A 24,158-nucleotide genomic window follows, 5' to 3' on the forward strand; every position below is an offset into this window, starting at 1 on the left:
AGTGTCTTTCAAATCATGATCTAGGTTCCCAAAATAATTTGACCATTCTGTCCAACACTCTCTTTAGCCTGCGATACCACCAATATAAAGGAAAGTACAGACACAGCCGCTGCACTGCTGCTGCCACCAGCACATGCTAGTCTATAGATTCATCCTCACTTGGCAGTATACTACAGCAATACTGATGGGATAGTAAGGGGTAGCATCAGCGACAGGCACTCGCAGGTTATAGAAGGCATGTGGCTGAGGGATCAGGTTCTTTCTTTTCTATTTGAAATGACTGGAGGGAAATTAGGACTACACAGAAATGGGTTCAGGTTTAGGAGAAGGTGCTGCAAGCCCACCTGAAGGCCATGAATGGCAAACAAAGTCTTGGCTCAATCCTGATCTGATTGAGCTCAATCCGTCTGAACACCCCTGCAACATGGCTTAATATTAATTCTTCTTTATTTAATTTTTGTAAGCCACCTTGGGCTGTCTTATGAAAGGCGGCATAGAAATTGAATAAAGAAAATTCTGCTGTAAAACTTGTCAGAGGCTAAACCTATTGTTCCTTCAGTGGCTGTTGCGACTGTCTACCTTGTGTTTCTTTTTCGTCAGTAAGCCCTTTGGGGGACAGGGGACCATATTCTCATTGTTCCTTCTATGCAAATTGCTTTGAGAACTTTTTTTGTTGAAAAGCAGTATATAAATAATACTAGGAGGGAAGCAATAGTAGGATGGATACAAGAATGTTTGTCATTTACATATAGCACACTTAATTTGCAAGAGTAATTTAGAACATTGGACCATTTCAGGCAAATGAAAACAAATCGCAGCTTGTTGGATGGGGAATGATTCAGAGGAGCACCAAGCTGATATGTTCACTCTTCAACCTTCTACCACATGTATGAAGGAAGCTTGGCTTATTAAACCACAGCTACATGTATCATCCAAACCTGAGTGCTGTGGTTTACAAATCAGGATTTGAAACTCCATCACAATTTGGTGCCCAAGCTGAAGAGGAAAGGGGGGAGGGTGGTATACAAGCTTGGTGTTCCTTCAGCTTGCATTCTCAATCCAACAAACCATTGAGAGACAGTGATTTCTCCAAGGCCACACAATGGGTAGCATCCAGTCTAGACGCCATTGAAATTAATGGGACTTCGATGAATCCTAGACAAACCTTGATTTCAGTGGTGCCGAGTCATGACCAACTTAGTCCTGATGCTACCCAATGAGTCCATGGGTAGAGACAGCCTTGAATCCAGGAATCTCAGAGAGGGAGCCCAACTCTTAACCACTCAATCTGTCTGGTTCTCAGAACAATGACACCATGTCATTTCATTCAAATAGGTATGAAAGGCACAATGGCCTCAAACAATGGTTCCCAACCTGAGATCCTCCAGATACTGCTGGACTACAGCTCCCATTATACCCAGCCACAAAAAATTGTAGCTCCAGCTGATGGGAGTTGTAATTCAGCAACATCTAGATGCCCCCAGGTTGGGAACTACTGTCCTAGAACTACGGAGTAAGGATAGCACAGTGCTCAATAAAGTTTTATCTGTTATACAGCAGATATCTATACTCACAGCTTCTGCTAAGCAGCAGCATACTTTGCTGTTTATCTTCACAGTTATGAGGAACGAATTTGGCTTCCATGGAAAAATAACAGTTCCTCATCAGTCTGCATGAAAATGGCCGCATTTCAGTATATGCACGCCACAATAGGTTTTCCCACAGTGTAGCCACAAAAACTTGTAATCCCAATTATGACTGTGTTGTTTGGTCTTGTGTAGCGAGCATGAATTGTCCCTTTTGCTAAGCAAGGTCCACCCTGGTTTGCATCTGAATGGGAGATGTGTGTGAAGACCATAAGATATTCCCCTCAGGGGACGGTGCCACTCTGGGAAGAGCATCTAGGTTCCAAGTTGCCTCCCTGGCATCTCCAAGATAAGGCTGAGAGAGACTCCTTCCTGCAACCTTGGAGAAGCCGCTGCAAGTCTGTGTAGACAATAATGAGCTAGAGGGACCAATGGTCTGATTCGGTATAAGAGGCAGCTTCCTATGTTTTATGAATTCCTAAATGAAAAAGCACATGACCTAAAGGGGGGGGGAACCCCTCAGAACTCCTTATAAAATCAAAAGAATACTAGTAAGTTATAGTACACTTTTATTTTACAGTATTTCAAAAGCTCTTTATAGATGCTTTAACTAGGAAACCTGCAATACTGATCCCCCCTCCCCCCAAAAGCATACCTACAAATTGAACACACAAGTTTTAATACCTACTTTTACTGAACCATTAATATTCAAAGGGATGTGTCATGTAATAAGTGGGTGTGCGGAAATGCAAAATGCAGGAGAAAGAGAGAGATGTTAAACAAAAAGTAAACATTGCATCCATGGCTATACAACAGAGGGCTCTGCAAACACGTTTGGTATTATTGTAACATTCTAGACAGCAATATGCTTAGTAATACATATTTAATGCAATACATGCCTTAGAGAGCTTGTATTCTGTGCGTGTAAACATCAACCAAATCAACTAGATACATTAAAAAATAGAAACAAAAATAATCTAATCTGAATGTACACTCTTTATCTTAAAAAGGACACTGACTTTAAGTGAACTTTGATTTAACTGTAGGTATTTTACACTCCCCACTCCCTGCACACTGGTTTTCATTACTATGACAGTTTCTGGATGCTACTTAATTGCTGCTACTGTGCAAAACACAGCGGTAAGAACGTCAAAGGGTAAAGCTGAGCCTCGGTATATTTAAGTCACTGATGTAGCCAATATTGTATGGAGCACCCCACATAAAGCAGCACTGTAGAGCCAGCTTTATAGGAACACCGCAGCTGCACAGCAATATTTTCCGTGGTGCAGGAGCAGTACTGGAGGTGTTCTAAAGAGACCGAGAAATGTATCACGACTGTTTTGCTGGACTCAATATATTTTGCCTACTGAAAAACTGTTCCTCTATTAGACTTTCTGAAAGCTAAGCAGATGATCCAGGCACATTTAAGATTTCAAATGCTCTGCACCACAGGACGAAGCCAACTCCGGAGATAGATTGATTGTGTCTAGATGAGGTCAGTGCCCTTTCAGGGACTCTTTCTCTCATATAGGATGCCTACCTTTCCCCTGACATCAGGCACACACTGGCTGTTGCCCTGTTCTTGGCCCTATGGCCAGGTCTCACACTGCCCCACAGCTTATGCCTGTTGTCACAGAACATAAATAGTGGAATATCCAAGGCAACAGGGAGAATACATCATTTCTGCCAAGCAACAAGAGTTTAAGGTGAAAGTGTAAGAGAGTGGCACTATGGCATATGAGGCATTTCAGTCCCCCCTCCCCACTAAATTTTAAGTTTTCAGCTCCCAACAGGTTGATTGGAAACAATTTTTGTTAATTGTATAAGGCCAACTTCACACTTCCTACCACAGACAAAGCCTGCAAGAAGCTATCACCCAAACAGGTGATAACTTTTGAAGCCAGAGTTTATGAACCAAGCTAAATTGCAGTCACTGGTATTTGATCATATTTAAGTCGCAGCCATCATTACAAGCATTTTCTTACAGCAGATTATATTCCATAAATACACGCACACATATCTAATCTCTCATTACTGAAGTTCATTCAGATTTCTCAAGCAGTTAAGGGCTGGCTTTTTGTTTTTTTAAACAATTCAGGGCTCTATAAAGTTCAAGTTTTGAAGCATTTCCCTTGCATTGCAACAAGTGGAATATGACACACTGGCTCTGGACAAAGCTGAATACAGATAATAAATGGCAAAGAGTTTTTCCCTTCTAGAGTGAGCTTCTGGAGGAAATACATAATCTGAAATAAGGCAAAACCAACAAAAAACAACCAAAAAGAGGCATTTTAATCCATGCAAAATTAGAGCTAATAATATAATTGTGCAGATGACCTGAGATTTGTGTTGAATGGGCTCTCTGGATGGTTAGTATGTATTGTAACTTAAAGCTTTTTGCACTCAACAGGTTTGATTGGTCGTGGACCCATATTAAAACGTGAATAATAAAACATATACAAGGACTAGTATGGAGAAGGCAGGGAAATGAACAAACCTTGATTTGAGGCCTCCATCCTTCTGACTGGCCTGAACAGCCAAAATGTCCAATAAAATGTAAAACACAGCATACGTTTGTGTAGTCTAAAATTTTTGTGATAACTTATTGCAAATTGCACTTGGCAGTTCACCACATCAATGGAAAACTGGCCCCCCTGTCGGTTCACACAGTCCTTGAGCCTCAGCTCCAAGTCACCAATAGAAGGACCTAGAAAGAAAGTTTGCCGCTGTGCTCAGCCAACTGGCAGCACCTTCTGGATGTGACCCAACGCGGGACACAGCTTTGTCTTGCTCCTTGGAAGGGCTTTCATCTTCTGGCAAATACTCAGGGAGGTCTGTGTTCTGTTCCACTTCTACAGGAGTATCTTGGAATGGAACCAGCATCTGTTTAATGGGGAACACGGGATCATCAGCAATGGATCACTGTAGAATCTGGACTTGCTGACAGGCTGAGCAGCTCTAAACTTCACCTCTTAATGCAACTGCTTTTTAAAAACTCTGAACCTGTGCAGTTATCTAACAACTATTAAGAGCTCAGGTGATTTATAGCAACACTTGAGAAAAAGATAACTTGATCAGCAATTTAAAAAAATAAATCAATCACATATTTTAACTGATTATCATCTTACCTAAACAACTAGCATGCAAACACACACATACACACCCAGGGGCAGATCTTATCTATGGGCAAAGTGGTCGGCGCTCACCTTAAACTTCTCAGTCAGCCATGTTGTCTCTGCCTCCATTTTGTGTGCCTACTGCCTCCCTCTGTTGTTCCCTGCTGCTCTTGCCTGCAGCCTGCTGCTGCTTTAAGAGTTGTGAGGTGGGCGACGGTAGCACCAACCTCAAAGAACAAATGAAAAGCCCCAGATCTTTTAAAATACTAATATTAAAAAGTCAGGAGCCAATAAGCATGCTCACTTTTGTTTTTGCAAAGTGGTAGATCCTGGACTGCCCTATAAAACAATCAGTGGGGGACTAGGCTGATTGACTCATCAAGCAGCCAATCAGAGTGCCCGGAGAGTGGTGAAGTCTTTTTCTTTTAGCTGCTCAGAAGAATCTGATCACCAGTTTGGTTAGAGAGCAGGTAGGCTGGCTGGCTGGCTGTGGTTAAGTCTGATCTTCCTTTGGTTGTGTTTGTTTGGAGGGGAGGAATGCAACCTCTGCTTTCTCTCCCGTGCTCTCTGATCTGATCTGTATGCAAAGCATTATGTTTTAGCTTACATGTTTTGTGTAAAAATCTGTAAGTTATTTTAATATTGTTTATGCACTAAAGATATCTTTAAATACACTTTAAATCTTTAAATGCACTAAACATTTTGAAGTTTGTCTTTGGAGCAGAGCAGTGTGTATTTTATTGCTAGTATTTCATCTTATTCAAAGCATTATGGCCCATTCCCAAAATGACATGTCATAAAACACTGGAAGGAAGAGCAAAGTGTAAGACTGGACTAATTCGATTAGAAACTGGCATAAGCAGCCAGAAAGTTCTTTCAGAGCATATGCATGGATTTCTGAGTCCAAGCTGCTTTTCAAATAATTGCAGAAGTGGCTTTCCATGTGGTTGTGGTGTAGAAAGGAATGTATTCTGTTGGAAATAAAATAATTTTTTAAAATCCATTTGCTACGCAGAAAGCTAACCAGGTTTCTTTCTGAATATAATATGTCCACAGGGGGTTATGGTTCATTGGGCAAGGATTAAGCAAGTGATCTCTATTTAAAAAACACCACCACCACACATTTGTTGCTTGCCAGGATGCTTGCTATGTTATTTATTAGTAGTAGTATTCTTTTTTTTTTTAATAATCAGGGAGACAGAGCTACCCTGGTGACTTTAGAATGCATTTACTCTCCACAGAAGCAGCCTTTTGTAGCTTGTCTGTGCTTTACTTGTGGCTTGTGCAGTTCTTTTCCTCTGTGTGTGTGCGTGCTTGTGTTTTGATCCTGCCATGTTAGATACAAATCTACACACTACTGCAGTCCTGTTAAGCACAATAAAGCAGTTGATGTTTTCCATATTTCTCTGTATCCCTGCTGGTGAGCAACTGAGATTTGTGTGTGTGTTTGTCTTTTGATCCTACTAGGTACAAATCTACACTTTGCCAGTTATTGCTAAGGCACTCTCCTAGTCCTAGCTCCAGCCTCGTAGCTGTCCACAATTGGCTCCACCTCTCACTACCTGTAGCTCCACCCATCACCTGCCCCCACCCCCGTCCCAGGAACCACCAGCCACCACTGCCCTCACCCACAAGCTGCAGGGGTTTATTTATTTATTTTTGGGCCATGCTTTTTAAAGAACTGACCAATTTCCCTGAAGGTTTTGCTTAATGTATCAATGCAGCTTGAAAGACTGCATATTATCTAATTCAGGGCTTCACAAATTCCAGGCATCAGGAAACCATGGTGCCTAGACTAGGAAAATCAGAGGTACAGTTATTTAATAAATTCTTTATTTGTCCCAGGCAGCCCAATTTCTGTTTAAGGATGTTAAAGAGAAGCCCGTTTACTCTCCCCCACCACAACAGACATCAGTAAATCCAGTAATTTTGTCAAGAGTCCCTTGTCCGACTCCTAATTTTGGGACTGGCTCTTGCAGCCAAAGAAAATTTGCCAAGGCCTGTTCTAACCAAGCAAGTGTTGGATAATAACTTGATTGCACTGGGCTATTTTATATCTCTTGTTGTCAAACGATGACTCTCCTATACCAAACATTTGGAATAGCAAATTTTGCATTGCTAAGCCTAAGTCCATCTTTGCTTCTATCAAACTTTCCACACAGAACTGGCATAAAAAGCTCTACACATGCAGAAGCTTAAGAACATAAGAACAGCCCAGCTGAATCAGGTACAAGGCCCATCTAGTCCAGCATCCTGTTTCACACAGTAGCCCACCAGATGCCTCTGGGAAGCCCACAGGCAAGAGGTATGTGCATGCCCTCTCCCCTGCTGTTGCTCCCCTGCAACTGGTATTGAGAGGCATTGTGCCTCTGAGGCTGGAGATGGCCCACAACCACCAGACTAGTAGCCACTGATAAACCTGTCCACAATGAATTAATCTAAGCCCCTTTTAAAGCCATCCAAGCTGGTGGCTATCACCACATCCCATGGCAAAGAATTCCATAGATTAATTATGTGCTGTGTGAAAAAGTACTTCCTCTTGTCAGTCCTAAATTTCCCAGCCTTCAGTTTCATGGGGTGACCCCTGGTTCTAGTGTTGTGAGAGAGGGAGAAAATTCTCTCTGTTCACCCTCTCCACTCCATGCATAATTTTATACACTTCGATCATGTCTCCCCTTAGTCGCCTCTTTTCCAAAGTAAAGAGCCCCAGATGCTGTAGCCTAGCCTCATAAGGAAGGTGCTTCAGGCCCCTGATCATTTTGGTTGCCCTCTTCTGCACCTTTTCCAGTTCTACAATATCCTTCTTAAGATACGATGATCAAAGCTGTATGCAGTACTCCAGATGTGGCCGCACCATAGATTTGCATAAGGGCAAATCTTATACAACAGAAAGCTTCTCTTCCTGTTGAGAAGGAGAGATATCCTGTATGTATGCACACACTCACTGCTCCTTTATGGAGGCTGCATTCCCTTGTTTCTAAGCAGAAATTAGAGCCCCTGTACACGTGGAGTTTCATGTATGCACCCATGGAATTACTGTGACACCCAATGAATGGACTGTTTTTACTGCCACTGCTGCTAACAGCAATGGTTCTCTCACCTCTTCACCACTTTCACTTTTCACAACTTGCTGGGCTTTCATGACTTTGGTTGATGCTATTGCTGTTGCCAATGCCTACACAAAATGAAAAACAAAGCATAAGACGAGGGTAATAGGCCTCCATCTGCTATTAAATAATGTAAAACCAAACACCTACCTCTGCTTTTAAATCTGATCTGATCCGGACTACACATCTTTGAACTGCCATTTGAAATGTAAAGCTGATCACTCCTTTAATTTTCAGCAAGGCTTCTTCACACAGATTTCTTCGGGACTAAAAATTGAGACACAGATGATAAATAATCAAGATTCCACCAATACATTTTGGGCTGGCTTTGGTAGTCAAGCCAGAAGATCTGGCCACCAGGACCCTCCCTCTCCCCTTGCTCCTGGCCTGATGCTGCACTTCTGAACAAGGTCAAAGACAACCCCCTGCTGCAGGTTTGGCTGGAGAAGAAGGTTGAGGCCAGTGTTCCCTGTAACAGGGATTTTCAGACGCTGTTGACTATAATTCCCATAATCTCCAGCTGCAATTGCCTTTGGCTGAGGACTATGGGAGTTGTAGTCAACAACAAAGCCACCTAACGGTGCAGCAGGGAAGTAACTTGCCTAGGGAGCAAGAGGTTGCTGGTTCGAATCCCTGCTGGTATGTTTTAAAGAATATGGGAAACACTTATATTGGGAAGCAGTGATGGAAGATGCTGAAAGGCATCATCTCATACTGTGTGGGAGATGGCAATGGTAGACCCCTCCTGTATTCTACCAAAGAAAACTACATGGCTCTGTGGTTGCCAGGAGTCAACACTGACTCGATGGCACAACTTTAACTTTAGTCAACAACATCTGGGAATTTATGTTACAGGGAACACTGGTTGATGCCATGCTTATAGCTGACCTGGGCTTCTGTAACTGCAGGGATGATTCCAGCCCTACACTCCAGCTGAAAACATTGAGCTGGGGAAAAGAACAGAGGGTTGTTGCGGTCTAGGGTTCTCCAGCGTTTGGAGTGTCTGGGCACTGTTGAACAGCAACTTCCAGCCTTCTCCTTCAGCTTGGGAAAGTGGGGATCTTCCCCACAGTTCAGCTGCACACCTGAGCACAGCACAATTGCAGGGACAATACCTACCCCCTCCCTAGCTCCAAACTGGAGGGAAAGGTTGGGGTTCCTCTCGCCCCAACCTGCCAATAGACACCCCTCATGGCAAATGAAATCATGGCCCACTGTACACAACAAGTGTGGACACTGACACAGCGCACACGCAAGATGCTTAAAAGAAAATGCGACCGCACAGGAAGAGGAGCAGAATGACATTTCTTAACACAAGAAAGTGAAGGATTAACCATAAGAGAATTAAACAATAACATTTCTGCTTGCCTTTCTGAAGACCAACCAGGATGGAATCAACTGTGAGTAATAAGGGGAAAGTGCTGAAAAGCAAAGACTGCTTTTCTCCGTATGATCAGCTAAACAGTCCCCTGTGGTTAAGTTCTGACTGACTGAAATGCTCATTGATGAGCAGTTAGTGTTTAAGTTGCTATTTATCAGACACCTTGTATCCATACTGACTGAATGCATCAAAGCAGCTGTTGTATCCTTCAGCTACCTCATCTGTGGCAGCTCATGGACATCACTGCACTGCACAAACTGAACTCTGATTTCAAAAGGGAAATGTCTGCTCACAAACGCACAAGGGAGCCTTGAACACTGAAAGCAAGTGACAGGGCCTACTGTGCAACACCACGACACTGACCCATGCTACTCGCACCTGCGCTGCGTTATCCCAGCGTGCTTTAATGCCCTTCTAGTGTTTGAAGTCAACAATAAAGCCATGTTGCCTCTTGGAGCTAGCACAAGGACAGGGCTACGTTCTCATGTCTGGAGAGTTTTACATCACATCAGCAGAGCAAGGCCATGGAGAGACTAGGCACCAACGGGAAAGGTAGAATTCACTTGCGGGATTCTGCACCTGCTTGGCCGCTGCATGAAGCAGGTTATTGGACCTAGATGGGCCTATGGCCTTCTTATGTCTCTACAAGGGCCCCTCCAAGCATCAGCAGATTAAGGCAATGGAGAGACTGGACAACCTATAAGATTTCCTCCAACTCTGGAGGAAATGAGAGGCGTCTCAGTACAGCCAGGTGAGTTCAGAGCTTGCTGAAATTTTGAACATACACGTATGCTTCATGTCCTGGGTCATTCACAGGTCACTCTCTATCAATACCATGTTCTAATTTCCACATACCTCTCCACAAGTGAGTGTGTGACCAAGACAATGGCTCAGTTCCTATGCCATTTATGCATATATTTTAATTTTATTTATTGGGGGGGGGGGATCCGATACCCTGCTTTTGTTGCCAAGGCAAACAAAAACAGCTTACAGGGGGGGGAAAGATACAAAACAATACAACAGGCTATTGCATAGTAAAGTACAAAGAATAGCCCTGCCCCAATGAGGGAGCCTCAGGGTCAACCCTCTCTCTCTACCACATGCACGAAGATTCCCTCCCATATCCCCAAGCAGTGTTTCTTCTACCAAGGGTTCCCAGATGTTGTTGACTACAACTCCCAGACTCCCCAGCTGCAATGGCTTTTGCTTGGGGATTCTGTGCTTTTAAAGATCCCAGGTATTTTTCCAAGCATGCAAAAACATACATTTTCCATCTGTAATTCTGCCCATTTAATAGCCTTCTCAAAACAAATACTACCCTGAAATAATATACTTTAACAAAAGCTTCACCATCAAAAAGCTGAGGCCTCTCAAACAAAACAAAACTGGAAAAACAAAGCACTAATGCTTTTGAATAAAAACCATCACCAATCATGCGAAGAAAACAATTAAAGGCAATATCAAGTTGTCTATATACAAAATGAGAGATTGTTCAGATGGCCAGCACTTTCCCTACCACACAGAGTAAGTTTGGCAGTCATTTTACGATGAAGTTGAAGTGGTGGGGTTGTGAAGAGGATCAGAACAGACTGATGCTTTTCCCACCACAAGCCTAGAAAGCAAGGCATTAAAAAGAAGCGCCTACATAGTTAGGAGGAACCCAACATTCATTCATTCAGTTTTTATACCGTCCTTCCAAAATGGCTCAGGGCGTTTTACAATTAAAACATATATTTTGATCTCATGTCCAAAGCCTCTATCCACACAGATATCACAAGTAAACCATTGCAATAAGAAAAATGCCATGAGCAATAGAGACCAATCATGCATTTCTTTTGTAACTCAGAATTCTATGGCTAGGGTGTAAAGAGCTATTGTGGGTACAGAAGAAAAGCTTGTGCATGTTCAGTGGGATCTTAGAACCTCCTAGCATATCACAAACTGTTTTTAAAACACACCGTCCAGTTTCAGGGGGAAACTGCAAATCCCAAGCTCCTTTGGGCATGTAGACTAGTCATCTGGTTCTTTAGACCCTGGCATCTGAATTTCAAATTTTTGTTTCAAGTCCTTAGTAGGAGCAGAAGTTTAAAAGGAGATTTTCCTAGACATTTTGAAAAATCAGAAGGGAAAAAAGAACTGCATTTGATTATTGCCAAACAAACCAGACTACTGCAATTATTAAGGCTTCTGTCCAAAGTAGCACACATACGTATACATAACCCCTGCTAACTTGGGAAAGAGGCCAAGTTTTAACATGGTGATTCTCTTTATTTAGCAGGGGGAGAGTAACTGGCCCTATCCACCCCCAGCACAGTACCTCCAGTGACTGTTGCTGGTGTCTATCTTATGTTTCTTTTTAGAAAGTGAGCCCTTTGGGGACAGGGGTCCATCTTGTTTGTTATTTCTCTGTGCAAACCACCCTGAGCCATTTTTGGAAGGGTGGTATAGAAATTGAATAAATTAACACCACCAACACCAACACGCACTCAAAGTCAGAATCTATGTTAAATAATTGTTTTGGAAACCTCAATAATGGTCATGTCAGATCATTGACAAATAAAGGATAATGATTTGTTAATGACAGAGCTAGCAGGAATGATAACAAAATGTTCTCTCTGTCCATTAAAGTATATTGCTAGTTATACAAAGAGCTATAAACATGGAGAGGGAAGCTGCCCTTATGGTAGCAAGCATGACTTGTCCCCTTAGCTAAGCAGGGTCTGCCCTGGTTGCATATGAATGGGCGACTAGAAGTGTAATATTCCCCTCAGGAGATGGAGCTGCTCTGGGAAGAGCAAAAGGTTTCAAGTTCCCTCCCTGGCATCTCCAAGACAGGGCTGAGAGAGATTCCTGTCTGCAACCTCGGAAAAGTCGCTGCTAGTCTGTGAAGACAATACTGAGCTAGACAGATGAATGGTCTGACTCAGTATGCGGCAGCTTCCTATGACTCTTTCAGTGAAAAGTTACATATTGTGCATTATTACTGTGGAATTCAAAATACAGATACTCAGTTATACTTTAGGAGTTTTGTCTGGACCTGAAACAGCTTATTTTGGTTTTTCGTAAAGTCTTCTTAACTAAAAGTTAAGTACGCACACGAGACTGAGAGAGAGAGACTATACAGGTGAAACTCGGAAAATTAGAATATCATGCAAAAGTCCATTAATTTCAGTAATGCAAATTAAAATGTGAAACATATATGAGACAGACGCATTACATGCAAAGCAAGATAAGTCAAGCCTTAATTTGTTATCATTGTGATGATCATGGCGTACAGCTCATGAAAACCCCAAATCCACAATCCCAGAAAATTAGAATATTACATGGAACCAAGAAGACAAGGATTGTAGAATAGAACAATATCGGACCTCTGAAAAGTATACAGTGTACTGTGCTTGATTGGCCAGCAAACTCGCCTGACCTGACCCCATAGAGAATCTATGGGGCACTGCCAAGAGAAGGATGAGAGACATGAGACCAAACAATGCAGAAGAGCTGAAGGCCGCTAATAAAGCATCCTGGTCTTCCATAACACCTCATCAGTGCCACAGGCTGATAGCATCCATGCCACGCCGCATTGAGGCAGTAATTGCTGCAAAATGGGCCCAAACCAAGTACTGAATACATATGCATGCTTATACTTTTCAGAGGTCCGATATTGTTCTATTCTTCAATCCTTGTCTTCTTGGTTCCATGTAATATTCTAATTTTCTGAGATTGTGGATTTGGGGTTTTCATGAGCTGTACGCCATGATCATCACAATTATAACAAATTAAGGGTTGACTTATCTCGCTTTGCATGTAATGCGTCTGTCTCATATATCAGTTTCACCTTTTAATTTGCATTACTGAAATTAATGGACTTTTGCACGATATTCTAATTTTCCGAGTTTCACCTGTACATACTAATAAAAACCAAAAACAAAACCTGTCAAAGCTTTACAGTCATAAGATTTCATGGATGAGTGTCAATGTCCATGTTAGAAACATCTCTCCAAAACTCAAAATTGCTGCAGTGCTGACAATAGTTTAAGACAGTGCCGGCACTTGAAAGTCAAAGTGATTTACAAACAGTGCTTTCCATTCACCTTCACAGACTTGAGGTGACATGACATCAAACTCTGTGCACAAAGCAAAAGACAAGGAGCCTTTGAACAGAGATGGTCAGGGAACACCACTTTTTAAAATAAATTAGGAAACTTTATGTACCACTTTTCAACCAAAAAAATCCTCAAAGGGGAAAAAAATAAGATGGTTCTCTTTCTCAAATAGGCTCATAACATAGGAAGCTGCCATATACTGTCTCAGACCATCAGTCCACCTTGCTCAGTATTGTCTACACCAGGGCTGCTCAAATTCGGCCCTTCTGAAGATGCTGGCCTACAACTCCCATAATCCCTGGCTACTGACCACTGTGGCTGGGAATTATGGGAGTTGTAGTCCATAAACAGATGAGGGTCCTAAGTTGAGCAGGGCTGGTCTACACAGACTGGCAGTGGCTTCTCCAAGGTTATAGGCAGGAATCTCTCTCATCCCTATATTGGGAGATGCCAGGGAGGGAACTTGGAACCTAGATGTTCTTCCCAGAGTGGCTCCATCCCCTAAGAGGAATATCTTATAGTGCCCACACTTCTAGTCAAACACTTCTAGTCAAACACATGCTAAACGCTAGCAACAGCCACTATACAGATGCCATTCTGGGTTGAACAGGGACAGTAACTTTCCCCCTCCTAAATACAGAAGAGCCATCACTTTGTAAGGTGCCTCTTCCCCCCAGTTAGCATCTGTTACTGGTCCCCGTTATATGTACCTCCCCACCCCATACTTGAGAAAATATGGCGGTATGCTACCAGGTAGGGGAAGAAGTCTTAACTTAAAGAAGTTAAGCATGTCTTACTCTACATTGGCTGCTGGAAATGAACATCCTTGCCTTCACATGAAGGAGTGAAATTGCAAGGATCTGCATTAGCTCTGTTTAGGAAAGCACACAGGCAGTCTTACGATGTGCTGACCTCAGACCATTTACAGTGTAATGTGTACTTAAATTGGCAGGCAAAAGAGAAACAGGCAGCATTTTTTCTGGGTTTAGGAAAACTTAAGAGACAGTGATGGGCAAATAAATAAGCCATTGAGTCAGTAAACATAATAGGGACAAATTACTGGAACTGATTAAACCTACCTAAGGAAGAGGCAGCAAAAAGCAAAATAGTGACCCCAGGAAAAAAGAGAAGAGGAGAGGTGTGCATGTATGCTCATTATTCATTAGATTAACTGCAGCTGACTTTATTAGAAAAGATGGGATGTACACAGACCTGGTTCTCCAACAGGCTTACTTAGCAAAAACGTAAGCCAGAACAGCAGAAGATCAGGTCCGATCATTTAGAATGGCTACGAAACTGAGACACAGAGACCTAAGGGCACTTGTGGTTAACATGCTCAAACAGTCTTACATGCTGTTTGGCAGCCATAAAAAGGCAAACATGGCCCTGGGGTGTTCTCTGCAGGGGAATGGAGGATAAATTTATAGAAGTTATTCTGACATTGCATAAAGACTCCACTGAGACCTCATTATCACAACGGTTATCCGATAGCCAAAGAAATCTCAGACAATGAGAAAAGAGGTCACAAAAAGCCAGCTAAGGAAATTCAGTGTTTTCTTAGGACTGTTCTGTAAAAAGATAAACAACACAGAATGTCTCTTGATTTTAAAAGGACAATTGTGAAACAGGCATTTGACTATAGCTAGACCAATAAGTCCATTCAAATACTGAGAGTACCACTTGCTGCCAAACCAGAACATGAATAGAATTGGCATTAAAAGCCGCTATACACACCTAACCGAATACACTAGGGCTGGGATGCAAATGTGCCATTAAGGATGTGGAAGGCAATTATTAGCATGAGGCAGCAGCCCGTTTTCAGCAACGTCCCGTTGCTGCCCCTTGCATCTCTCTCTCTCTCTCTCTCTCTCTCTCTCTCTCTCTCTCTCTCTCTCTCTCTCTCTCTCTCTCTCTCTCACACACACACACACACACACACACACACACACACACACACACAGTGTTCCAAGAGGGTCTCCCAACTCTCAAGGGGCACTTTTCAGTAGGGATGTGCAGAACGGTTCATGGTCAAAACAATGTCAGCAAAACAGGCCATTTCGAGTGTTCCGAGCTCAGAAAACACACCCTTCAAATGAAGGGCCTGTTCTGAGCTCCGAATGGAACGACCCCGTTAGGAGTTGGAACGTTCCGAGCACCATTTTGGACACCGAAATGCTGCTTTTCTGGCCTCTGCACATGAATGGCAGCCATTAGCATGGTCAACCCCACTATACAAAAGGCTGTTGCGTGTGCACAGAGGCCTGAAGAGCACCATTTCAGAGTCCAAAATGTTGCACGGAACATTCTGAGTTAGAATGGAGTCCTTCTGACAGAACAACCAGCTTAACAGTACGATCCAGGACATTTGTGTTCCATTGGGGTTTTCTTTTAACGAAATACGGTATAGAAATGTAAAAATAAAAATAAAATAAATAAATTCTGATCTAGGAACGGAACACAAATGCTGTTCCACGCACATTCCTACTTTTCAGGTGAAAGGAGCTGAAAGCCTCATTCTATGATGGAGTCCCACTCACAAAACTTAGAATCCAAGCCTCTATATTCTGGGTGGCTTCACACAGCATGGAAAATGTCAAACCATCGGCTTCTGGAGGGCACCTGTGTGCCCAGCTTCTGGTGCCGGTACTGCTATGTTGGTTACAGATGTTTGGTTTGGAACCACAAGGTGGAACATGCTGATGTTAGTGGGCCCTGTTGATATGCCCCATGTTGACATAGCCATCCCAATACTAGAATACAGGCATGTTCTGGGAACTGGTAATTTGCTGTTTCCCATGCTAATCGACACACCACAAAACCATTCTGAAATTTAAATTAATGCAGCGTTATTTGCTAAAAGCAACTTATGTGTGTCCCTGTCATCTAACGAACTTGTAAGACAGTCTTAAAACAGGTTACTACATTTATGGCATTTAGCTCATAGGGTTCCAAGTTGTATGTTTGAAATATGGTTACAGAAAATAGTCACCCTCCCATACCTTTTACCCCAGGCAGGTTACAGATATATTTTTTTAAGGTACGAATTCCTTACCGAATCATCAAGGCCATCTATATGTAAAACCACCGTTTTAGCGCGTTTATTTGTGCTTCCCAGGAAAAACTGGGCTTTCCGACGCCGAGAATTCATCTCATTCGCAGTGTCCGTATCAGACATGCTTGAAGACTGAAGAATATCATAGATTTCAGAAGCTAACAGTTTCGTCTCTCCTGGTGTTGTAGTCCTAAGGCAAAATAAATTGAGATTTGTATGGATTTATCTTCCAATTTTTCCCCCAGAGACAGGCTAAACAGGAATTTTATTTATCTGTTATATTTATATACTGCCTGATATACATCTCTAGGTGGTATACACAATGCAAATTACTCTATATATATATATATATATATATATATATATATATATATATATAATCACACACTTTCACAGAATAAAAACAATAAAACAATTCACAGAGTGAAATAATTGAAATGATTTCATAGGATTAAAAAAGTTAAATAGTTCAAAATTAATTTTAATTAAAATCCTGAGAAAACAAATGTGTCTTAAGGGTCTTTTTAAAGCAATCAAAGATGGAAAAGCTCTTATTTTGACAGGGAGTGTATTCCAAAGCCCTGGGGCAGCCACAGAGAAGGCCCAGTCCTGAATCGCCACCAGTGTCAACTGTAACCAGACCTCCCCAGATTATCTTAATAGACAGCAGGGTTCATGACAATGAAGGCAGTCTCTTAAGTACCCTGGACCTAAGCTGTTCAGGGCTTGATAGGTAATGACTAGCATTTTGTATTTTGCTCAGAAACCTATCGGCAGCCAGTGCAATTCTTTTTACCATAATTTCATGTAGAAATGCCACAGCGGGTACATTTTAAAGGTTGTATTTTTGCCGCTTGCAGCTTCCATGCTGATGCAATGTTTACACGCTTGGAGGTGAAGCAGGCTGCTGAGCAAGAGGAGGCGGTGGCCGCAGAGGCCAACAATGGGGTGCAACGAGGATGCTTCGATGAGGCCAGGCTCAGCAGTCTGTTTTAAGGTGGCGCCACAGGCCACGGAGGAGGAGGGGAGAAGAGGAGCAAGGAGGGTCGAAGAGTCTGTTTTAAGGTGACCCACCACAAGCCACAGAGGAGGAGGAGTGGAAGAGGAGCAAGCTGGGGGAAGAGGAAGGGGGTGGCGGTGGCAGTAGCAGCAAATGAGCTGGCCCGGCCTTCCCCACTGAGAAGAAGGTGTGGCGGTGGCACAGCAGAGCCCTCCGACTGATGAGAGGCTCCATGCTGCAGAAAGGGCCCCCAAAGCAACAGAGTCCGTCCCCCCCGGCAGTATTTAACTGGTTCAGCTGTGGCGTTTGACTGCATTCTGTACCAGTTTTAGTTTCCAGACTATGTACAAGGGCAGTCCCACACACATGCATTACAGTAGTCAAACCTGGAGGTCACCAGCATAAGTAGCACTGTTTTAAGGTCATTTATCTCCAGAAATGGGTATAGCTGATGTATCAGCTGAAGCTGATAAAAAGCACTCCTGGCCACTGCCTCAACCTGAGAAACCAGAGAGAATTCTGGATCCAGGAGCACTCCCAACTAAGTAACTGAACTTTCAGGGGGAATGTAACCCCACTGAGAACAGGCAGATGTAAACCATCTCTCGGGTCTTGATCCCGCCCCCCACCTCATCAATACCTCCGTCTTATCTGGATTCAACTTCAGTTCTGTATCCCTCATCCAGCCCATTACCACCTCTAGGTAGGCATTTAGGGAAGTTATGCCATTTCCTGGTGGAGTTGATAGGGAGAAATAGATTTGGGTCTTAATATTGATAACCACACTGCACCAAATCTCCTGCTGATCTCTCCCAAAGGTTTAATGTAGATGTTAAAGAGCACTGAAGCCTTGTGCAACTCCATTCAGTAACTCTTGCTTTGCAGAGCCAAAGCCTCCAAGTGACACCATCAGGAATCTATCCAAGAGATAGGAACAGAACCACTGTAGAACAATGCCACCTAATTCCACCTCCCTTAAGCTACCCAGAAGGATACATGGTTGATGGCATCGAAAGCTACCTTTCAGATCAGCAGAATTACACTCCCTCCATCAATATCTAATTGGATATCATCCATCAGTCTGACCAAGGCAGTCTCAACCCCATAGCCCACCCGAAAACCAGTTTGAAATGAGTCTAGATAATCAGTTTCCTCCAGGACTGTCTGGAGCTGAGAGTCCACCACCTTAAATGCCTCTAGGTAGACATTTAGGGAAGTTATGCCATTTCCTGATGGAGTTGATAGGGAGAAACAGATTTGGGTGTTATCTTTCCAACCCTGATAATTAGAGACATAACTCTGAGGGGTCCAATGTAGGGTTTTCCCCCCCAATTATGATCTAATGATAGCCTTTTCAACCCTATCTTGGAGAAGCATTTATGCTTCTCTCCAACAATCTGATTGTTAGATAAAATAAGCCAAGTTGGGCAAGGGTCAAGAGAACAGGTGGTAGAATACATAGTCCGAAACAGCTTGTCCACATCCTCAGGAATCACAAACTGAAAGTGATATATTAATATATTAATGTTATTTAAAAGTTTCTAACACAAGCAGTGAAGCGTCAAACTTCATCTTACAAGCTCTGAGACAGTGTTACTCCCAGCTAAAGTTAGAAGCTACAAAGCCAAGGCCAATTTCACATTAGAAGTATGGATAAAAATCATTTTAAAATTCAACTCAGATTTTTAAAAAATTTAACAAGCAACATGTGTAAATAACACTAAATTCCTCATTTTTAAAAACCATGGTGAAAATTAGTAGAAATTAGAATTAGCATGGTAGATGATTAGTCAGTGGAGACAATACTGAACTAAATGGACTGAAGCATAAGGCAACTTCCTATGTTCCTATCCCATCTTTACTCATCAAATTCGTACACCCACACCATAATACAGGCACTCCCCAACTTACAAATGACCCATACTTACAAACAAAGCTCTGTAACTTCATAAATAAATGAAATCCCCAACTTGCAAATGCCAACCCGTGAAAACAAACAAGTTGTCCCTCATCGGAACTATATGCGTTCCAAGTTAACTTACAAACGAACTTTTATAACACAACCTGTAAGTTGGGGACTCCCTATAAATACAATAATATTGAACTCAGAAGCAGCAGTCTAAGAACAATCTGGTTTCACTGATCAGACAAACATTAACACATTAAAAAGCCTTACAGAAAATAACCAATTTTAACTACCATTTAAAAACAACAAAAATGAGAAGCCATATCTCCTTGGGGAGAGCGCCCCACAATTAGTCACAGCCTCTGAAAGGCTAGCTCTCTGGCACCCACCAAATAGATATCAGTTAAAGATGGGCCAGAGAGCAGGTTCTCAAAGGCTGATGATACAACATGGAGAGGTTCATATGGGAGAAGACTGTGCTTAATGTAACTGGCTGTCCTCCTTCACCCCTAAGTGTAATGCTTTACTTCCCCCAAAGCAGGGATCCTCAACGTTGGGCCCCCAGATGTTCTTGGACTTCAACTCCCATAATCCCCAGGCCCAGTGGCCTTTGGCTGGGGATTATGGGAATTGAAGTCCAAGAACATCTGGGGGCCCAACGTTGAGGATCCCTGTCCCAAAGGAATGAATAGCAGTCGTTTATTTATGAAAGGATATGCTCAGAGGCATTGTTGGGGGGGGGCAAAATCTATTCCCAACCAATAAGAAGCAAACCAAATTTTGTCTGCCTAATCCCAGCCTCAATTCAGTCTCTCGGTCACTCCAAAGCATGGCAGAATGTGCAGCAAGTAGACTGGAATGATAAGAACGGTTTTTCTATTACATAGGATAAGCAATGAACTGCTCATAGTCAGAATTTCAATATAGACAATTCTTGGGAAATATGTAACCTTCATCCAGATTTGGGGGTAGACTTTCCCCTCAGCTGTGTAAACAAGCAAACCACTGCACTCCAAGCTATGCTCTTGTCAAACTCATACCTGCCCTCTGGTACACAATATACCCACCAGTTATGATATTTATGTTAATAATAAAAATATGACACAGGGTAGAAAACCACCCCCAAATGAATGGGCTTTCTAGGGTGGGGTGGTTTCATTCCCATTATAATTGGGAGAAAAACCACCCCATAAATGAATGGGCTTTCTATGGCGGGGTGGTTTCTATTCCATGTCCATGTTAAGCCATTTGGGATGGGGGAGAACAATCTGTTTCTCTTTCGAAACTTCAGTTTTGTTTCATCTGATGATGATAGTGTCTCAAACTAGTCTGAGGTACTGTAGAGTTCTGTGCTCCTGAGTTAGGGCAGATGAAACCAGCCCCTTCCACAAGGTCAGACAGTGTTTGGAACACGTATTCAAAAGCATCCGACCTCGCAGAAGCAGGGATTTAAGCCAACAGCACAAAGCCAAAAGGATAACAGCAGCAACCACAGTATGTCAGCTTCAGTAAGCCTGGCATCAGTGGCTCAACCATGCAAAGTACATCTCTGGTCTCTTCCCATTTCTCCCACTGGGATACAGACCAGAAGGGGGGGATGGAGGATGGAGCATGGTACCAGGTGGAGAAAGCAAGAAGATATATTCCACCCCCAGCACAGTACCTCCAGTGACCGTTGCTGGTGTCTATCTTGCGTTTCTTTTTAGATTGTGAGCCCTTTGGGGACAGGGATCCATCTTATTTATTTGTTATTTCTCTGTGTAAACCGCTTTGAGCCATTTTTGGAAGGGCGGTATAGAAATCAAATGAATGGATAAATAAATAAATAAATAAATAGGTGGGATGTGTGACAGTGAACAGTCTGCTAAACCTCACTCGTCTGTCAGTGAAGGTATCAAGATAAAGGGTTACACAACAAGCAGGAATGGCAAAGGGTGGTCTACAATCACTCTATCACTTGTCCACTCCACCATGTTGAGGTGGGGTGAACCTCATTGTGAACCATGAGGAAGGAATCCAGATATATCCTGGAGAGCCACTGCCAGTCAGAGTAGGCACCAATGGTCCAACTCAGTAGGCAGCCGCTTCCAATGTTCCAATGGAAGCACCTTGACCTAACAGAACTGAAAGCATATCTTGGCCTGCTAGTCCTAGCTGGTGTGTTTCATGCCAGTCATGAAGCGCTGCAGGGCCTGTGGGCAATACATTTGGGGCCCTCCTGTTTCTGTGCCATGATGCAGCTGAGATTATTTGAGGACATCACGAGAAATTTAAGATTTGGTGACAAAGACACATGACAGGAGAGAAGAGCGATTGCCAAGCTGGCAACCATTAAAGGAATCTGGACTTTGTTTGAGCAGGAGTTGCAGCACAACTACCTTCCTGGGTATGACCAATTTCCAAGGAGCTGCTCCTTCTGGAAACACATGCCAAGAAAAGCAAAGTAGTACGGTTTGAAAATATGGTGCTGTGGTGCAAAAACATCCTACCCACTGACACGGAATGTTTACCTTGGGAAGCAAGCTGGAGGACTGCAACAAAGGCAAGTAGGCCTGCAGGTTATGCAGCAATGCGCACAGCCATGGAACCACACTTAGGGCTACTTCAGGTGAATCATGCCTCGACATGCAATTGAAGCGCATGTAGAGGCGTGATTCAAATAAGCATCCCACTCATGCAATTAAAGGATGTGCCAAGAGCGCATCAGGATATCTACCAGTGACGTCAGGGCACGTGCATTCTTGCCACAGACCTGATGTGCAAGACAATGTTCATCTGAACCTGCCCTCAGAGAACTGTGGTGAGGAATAACTCCCCCCCCCCACCCGCAATGTATACCTGGCAGAGGCTCTTCTGAGCAAGGGACTAACCCAGGCTTGCTCAACTTCGGCCCTCCTGCAGATGTTGGCCTACAACTCCCATAATCTCTCGCTATTGGCCACTGTGGCTGGGAATTATGGGAGTTGTAGTCCAAAAACAGCTGGGGTGTCTAAGTTGAGCAGGCCTGGACTAACCTGTGTATGAAACACAGCAAGCAAGATATACCCCCAGAGATGCAACCACATTCACAAAGGGGAGCACTGTCAACTGTGTTTGGCTAGGATGGACAGCAGGTCATGGTACTGCATGTACCCAAGAAGTGTGTGCCCAAGGACAGCTGACAAGAAACCAAGCAAAAGATGTGATGGTGGTGGGAGACTGGCCTGCAGAAGGCACTTGACCAGCTCCTAGATTGCCTTTAGGTCAGTCACAGAGTGTCTTTCAAATGAAATGCTGAGAATTGAGCTGCTCAATGGATACTCATTAGTGTGAGGTTTGAAGTGTTCATTTTCTTAGCTGAGAAGTCACATTTTCAGTGAGTCGGGCAGTAACACAGGGTGCCATGCTTGGGATGTGGGGGTCATTGCTGCACTCCCCGGAATGAAATGTTAAATTATTATAGGTTCTGTGGCCTGGGAAAGTTGGGAGAGCATCCAATGGAACTACTCTGGAGTAGGAAATCCTACTCATGTGTGTAAAAAATCATGTTTCCAGATGAGGGTTAATAAGTTAGTGGCATGAACAATACTTAGGTAACCAAAATCTGTCTCAGCTGGCAAGAGAGGTACCCAAAACCAAGCAACATTCTTCTCCTTAGGATAGCTGCAAACTAAATCCAACACATTTCTTTGACACAAAGAAATTAGGGATGTGCAGAACACTTTGATGGTGAAATGTTTTGACTTGAAACCAGCCATTTTGAGTGTTTCAAGCCTGAAACAGAACACCCTTTAAATAAAAGGCTTGTTTTGAGCTTGAAGCAGAAATCTGGGAGATTGCTGTGATAAGCTCCATGTCTGGCCTTGAGACTAACTTGTGCTTCACACACTGCTCTGGTCTGCTCTACGATCTGCATTACAAAGCACACTCAGTCCAAAAACTGTAGCTGAAGTTGCTTTAGTTGAGCTTACGGCTATGCCTGCTGCTAAGGGTGCTGATGTGGCAGCAGCTGCAATGCTAAGAAGTAACGCAAGGACTCATAATTATGTGTGAGAGAGCAACCGGTGCCAATGGTGTTACTGCAGTGCAGGCACTGTGGCTGGCAGTGAATTCTGGGTCAGTGATTCTTTTTTGGCCATATTTGGACTATGTCTGAAATGTGTGTTCTCTGTTGGGAGGGACAGATTCCCTTTTACTGTGTGTTTCTGCAGTGTTTTTCAAGACAGGGCTGCAAAAATGCATTGCAAATTGCAATGCAAAACTTGTGTGCATGCACTCTGTGAGTGCAGCTTGTTCTGACTACAGGGAACAATGGGCAACTCAAAACACCCCATTGTTCCCCATGGGTAGCTCCTAGGGACACCAAAAGTGGGTTGTGTGGTAGGGCATGATGGGTGCTACCTACCACCCAACCTACAAAAGAAATGGCTAACTAGGCGATTTAACAAATTTTTAACCTTTCCCCCAAACCCCCAAAGAACCCTATGGGGGTTTGTGGGGAAAGTTAAAAAGATGTTAAATATTTGGTGTCTCTAGGAACTACCCATAGGGACCAATGAGGTGTTTTGAGTTGCCCCAGTTTTCCATATGGCCAAAGTACTCAAAATGTTGAGTAATTTCATTGAAACAGCCAGCTCGATCACTGTTTTTGACGAAACGTTTCAGTCATCTGTGTTCTGTTTCTAGCTTGGAAAAGAACGCAAAATCCCATTTTGTGCACATCCCTAAAAGAAATGGGTCAAGCAGGAACTCCATTGCCAGCCCTGTTATTCCTCCATAACTACTGACCTCAGCCAGCAATACTGTCAGTCTGGCATCTTTCACATGCACTAACATCAAATTAAAATCCGCTGCCCCTTTTTAAAATAGCATCTTGAGCAATCTTTGCTTTCTGTTCCAGCAAGCTGTCAGGAAGGGACTACATATTGCAC

At 43.1% G+C, this 24,158-nt stretch overlaps 1 protein-coding gene across 7 annotated transcripts in view; it reads right to left on the minus strand.

Annotated features, from left to right (window-relative positions):
* Positions 1-2,138: 2,138 nt before the first annotated feature.
* ARMC1 (armadillo repeat containing 1) overlaps positions 2,139-24,158 on the minus strand; it is a 45,111-nt gene continuing 23,091 nt past the window's right edge. For 6 of the 7 annotated variants that reach the window (XM_053245463.1, XM_053245460.1, XM_053245464.1 and 3 more), the window contains exons 4-7: positions 16,343-16,532; positions 7,960-8,076; positions 7,803-7,877; positions 2,139-4,469 (exon numbers count right to left, since the gene is read on the minus strand). In XM_053245463.1, the coding sequence (XP_053101438.1) occupies positions 4,278-4,469; positions 7,803-7,877; positions 7,960-8,076; positions 16,343-16,532 (574 nt within the window). In that variant the 3' untranslated portion in view covers positions 2,139-4,277. Of the gene's footprint in view, positions 4,470-4,792; positions 4,930-7,802; positions 7,878-7,959; positions 8,077-16,342; positions 16,533-24,158 lie in introns of all 7 variants that reach the window. The other variant, XM_053245465.1, reaches the window with a different exon arrangement.

This window comes from Hemicordylus capensis, chromosome 4 (genome assembly GCF_027244095.1).
Source record: "Hemicordylus capensis ecotype Gifberg chromosome 4, rHemCap1.1.pri, whole genome shotgun sequence".
In the NCBI taxonomy this organism is placed as follows: Eukaryota; Metazoa; Chordata; class Lepidosauria; order Squamata; family Cordylidae; genus Hemicordylus; species Hemicordylus capensis.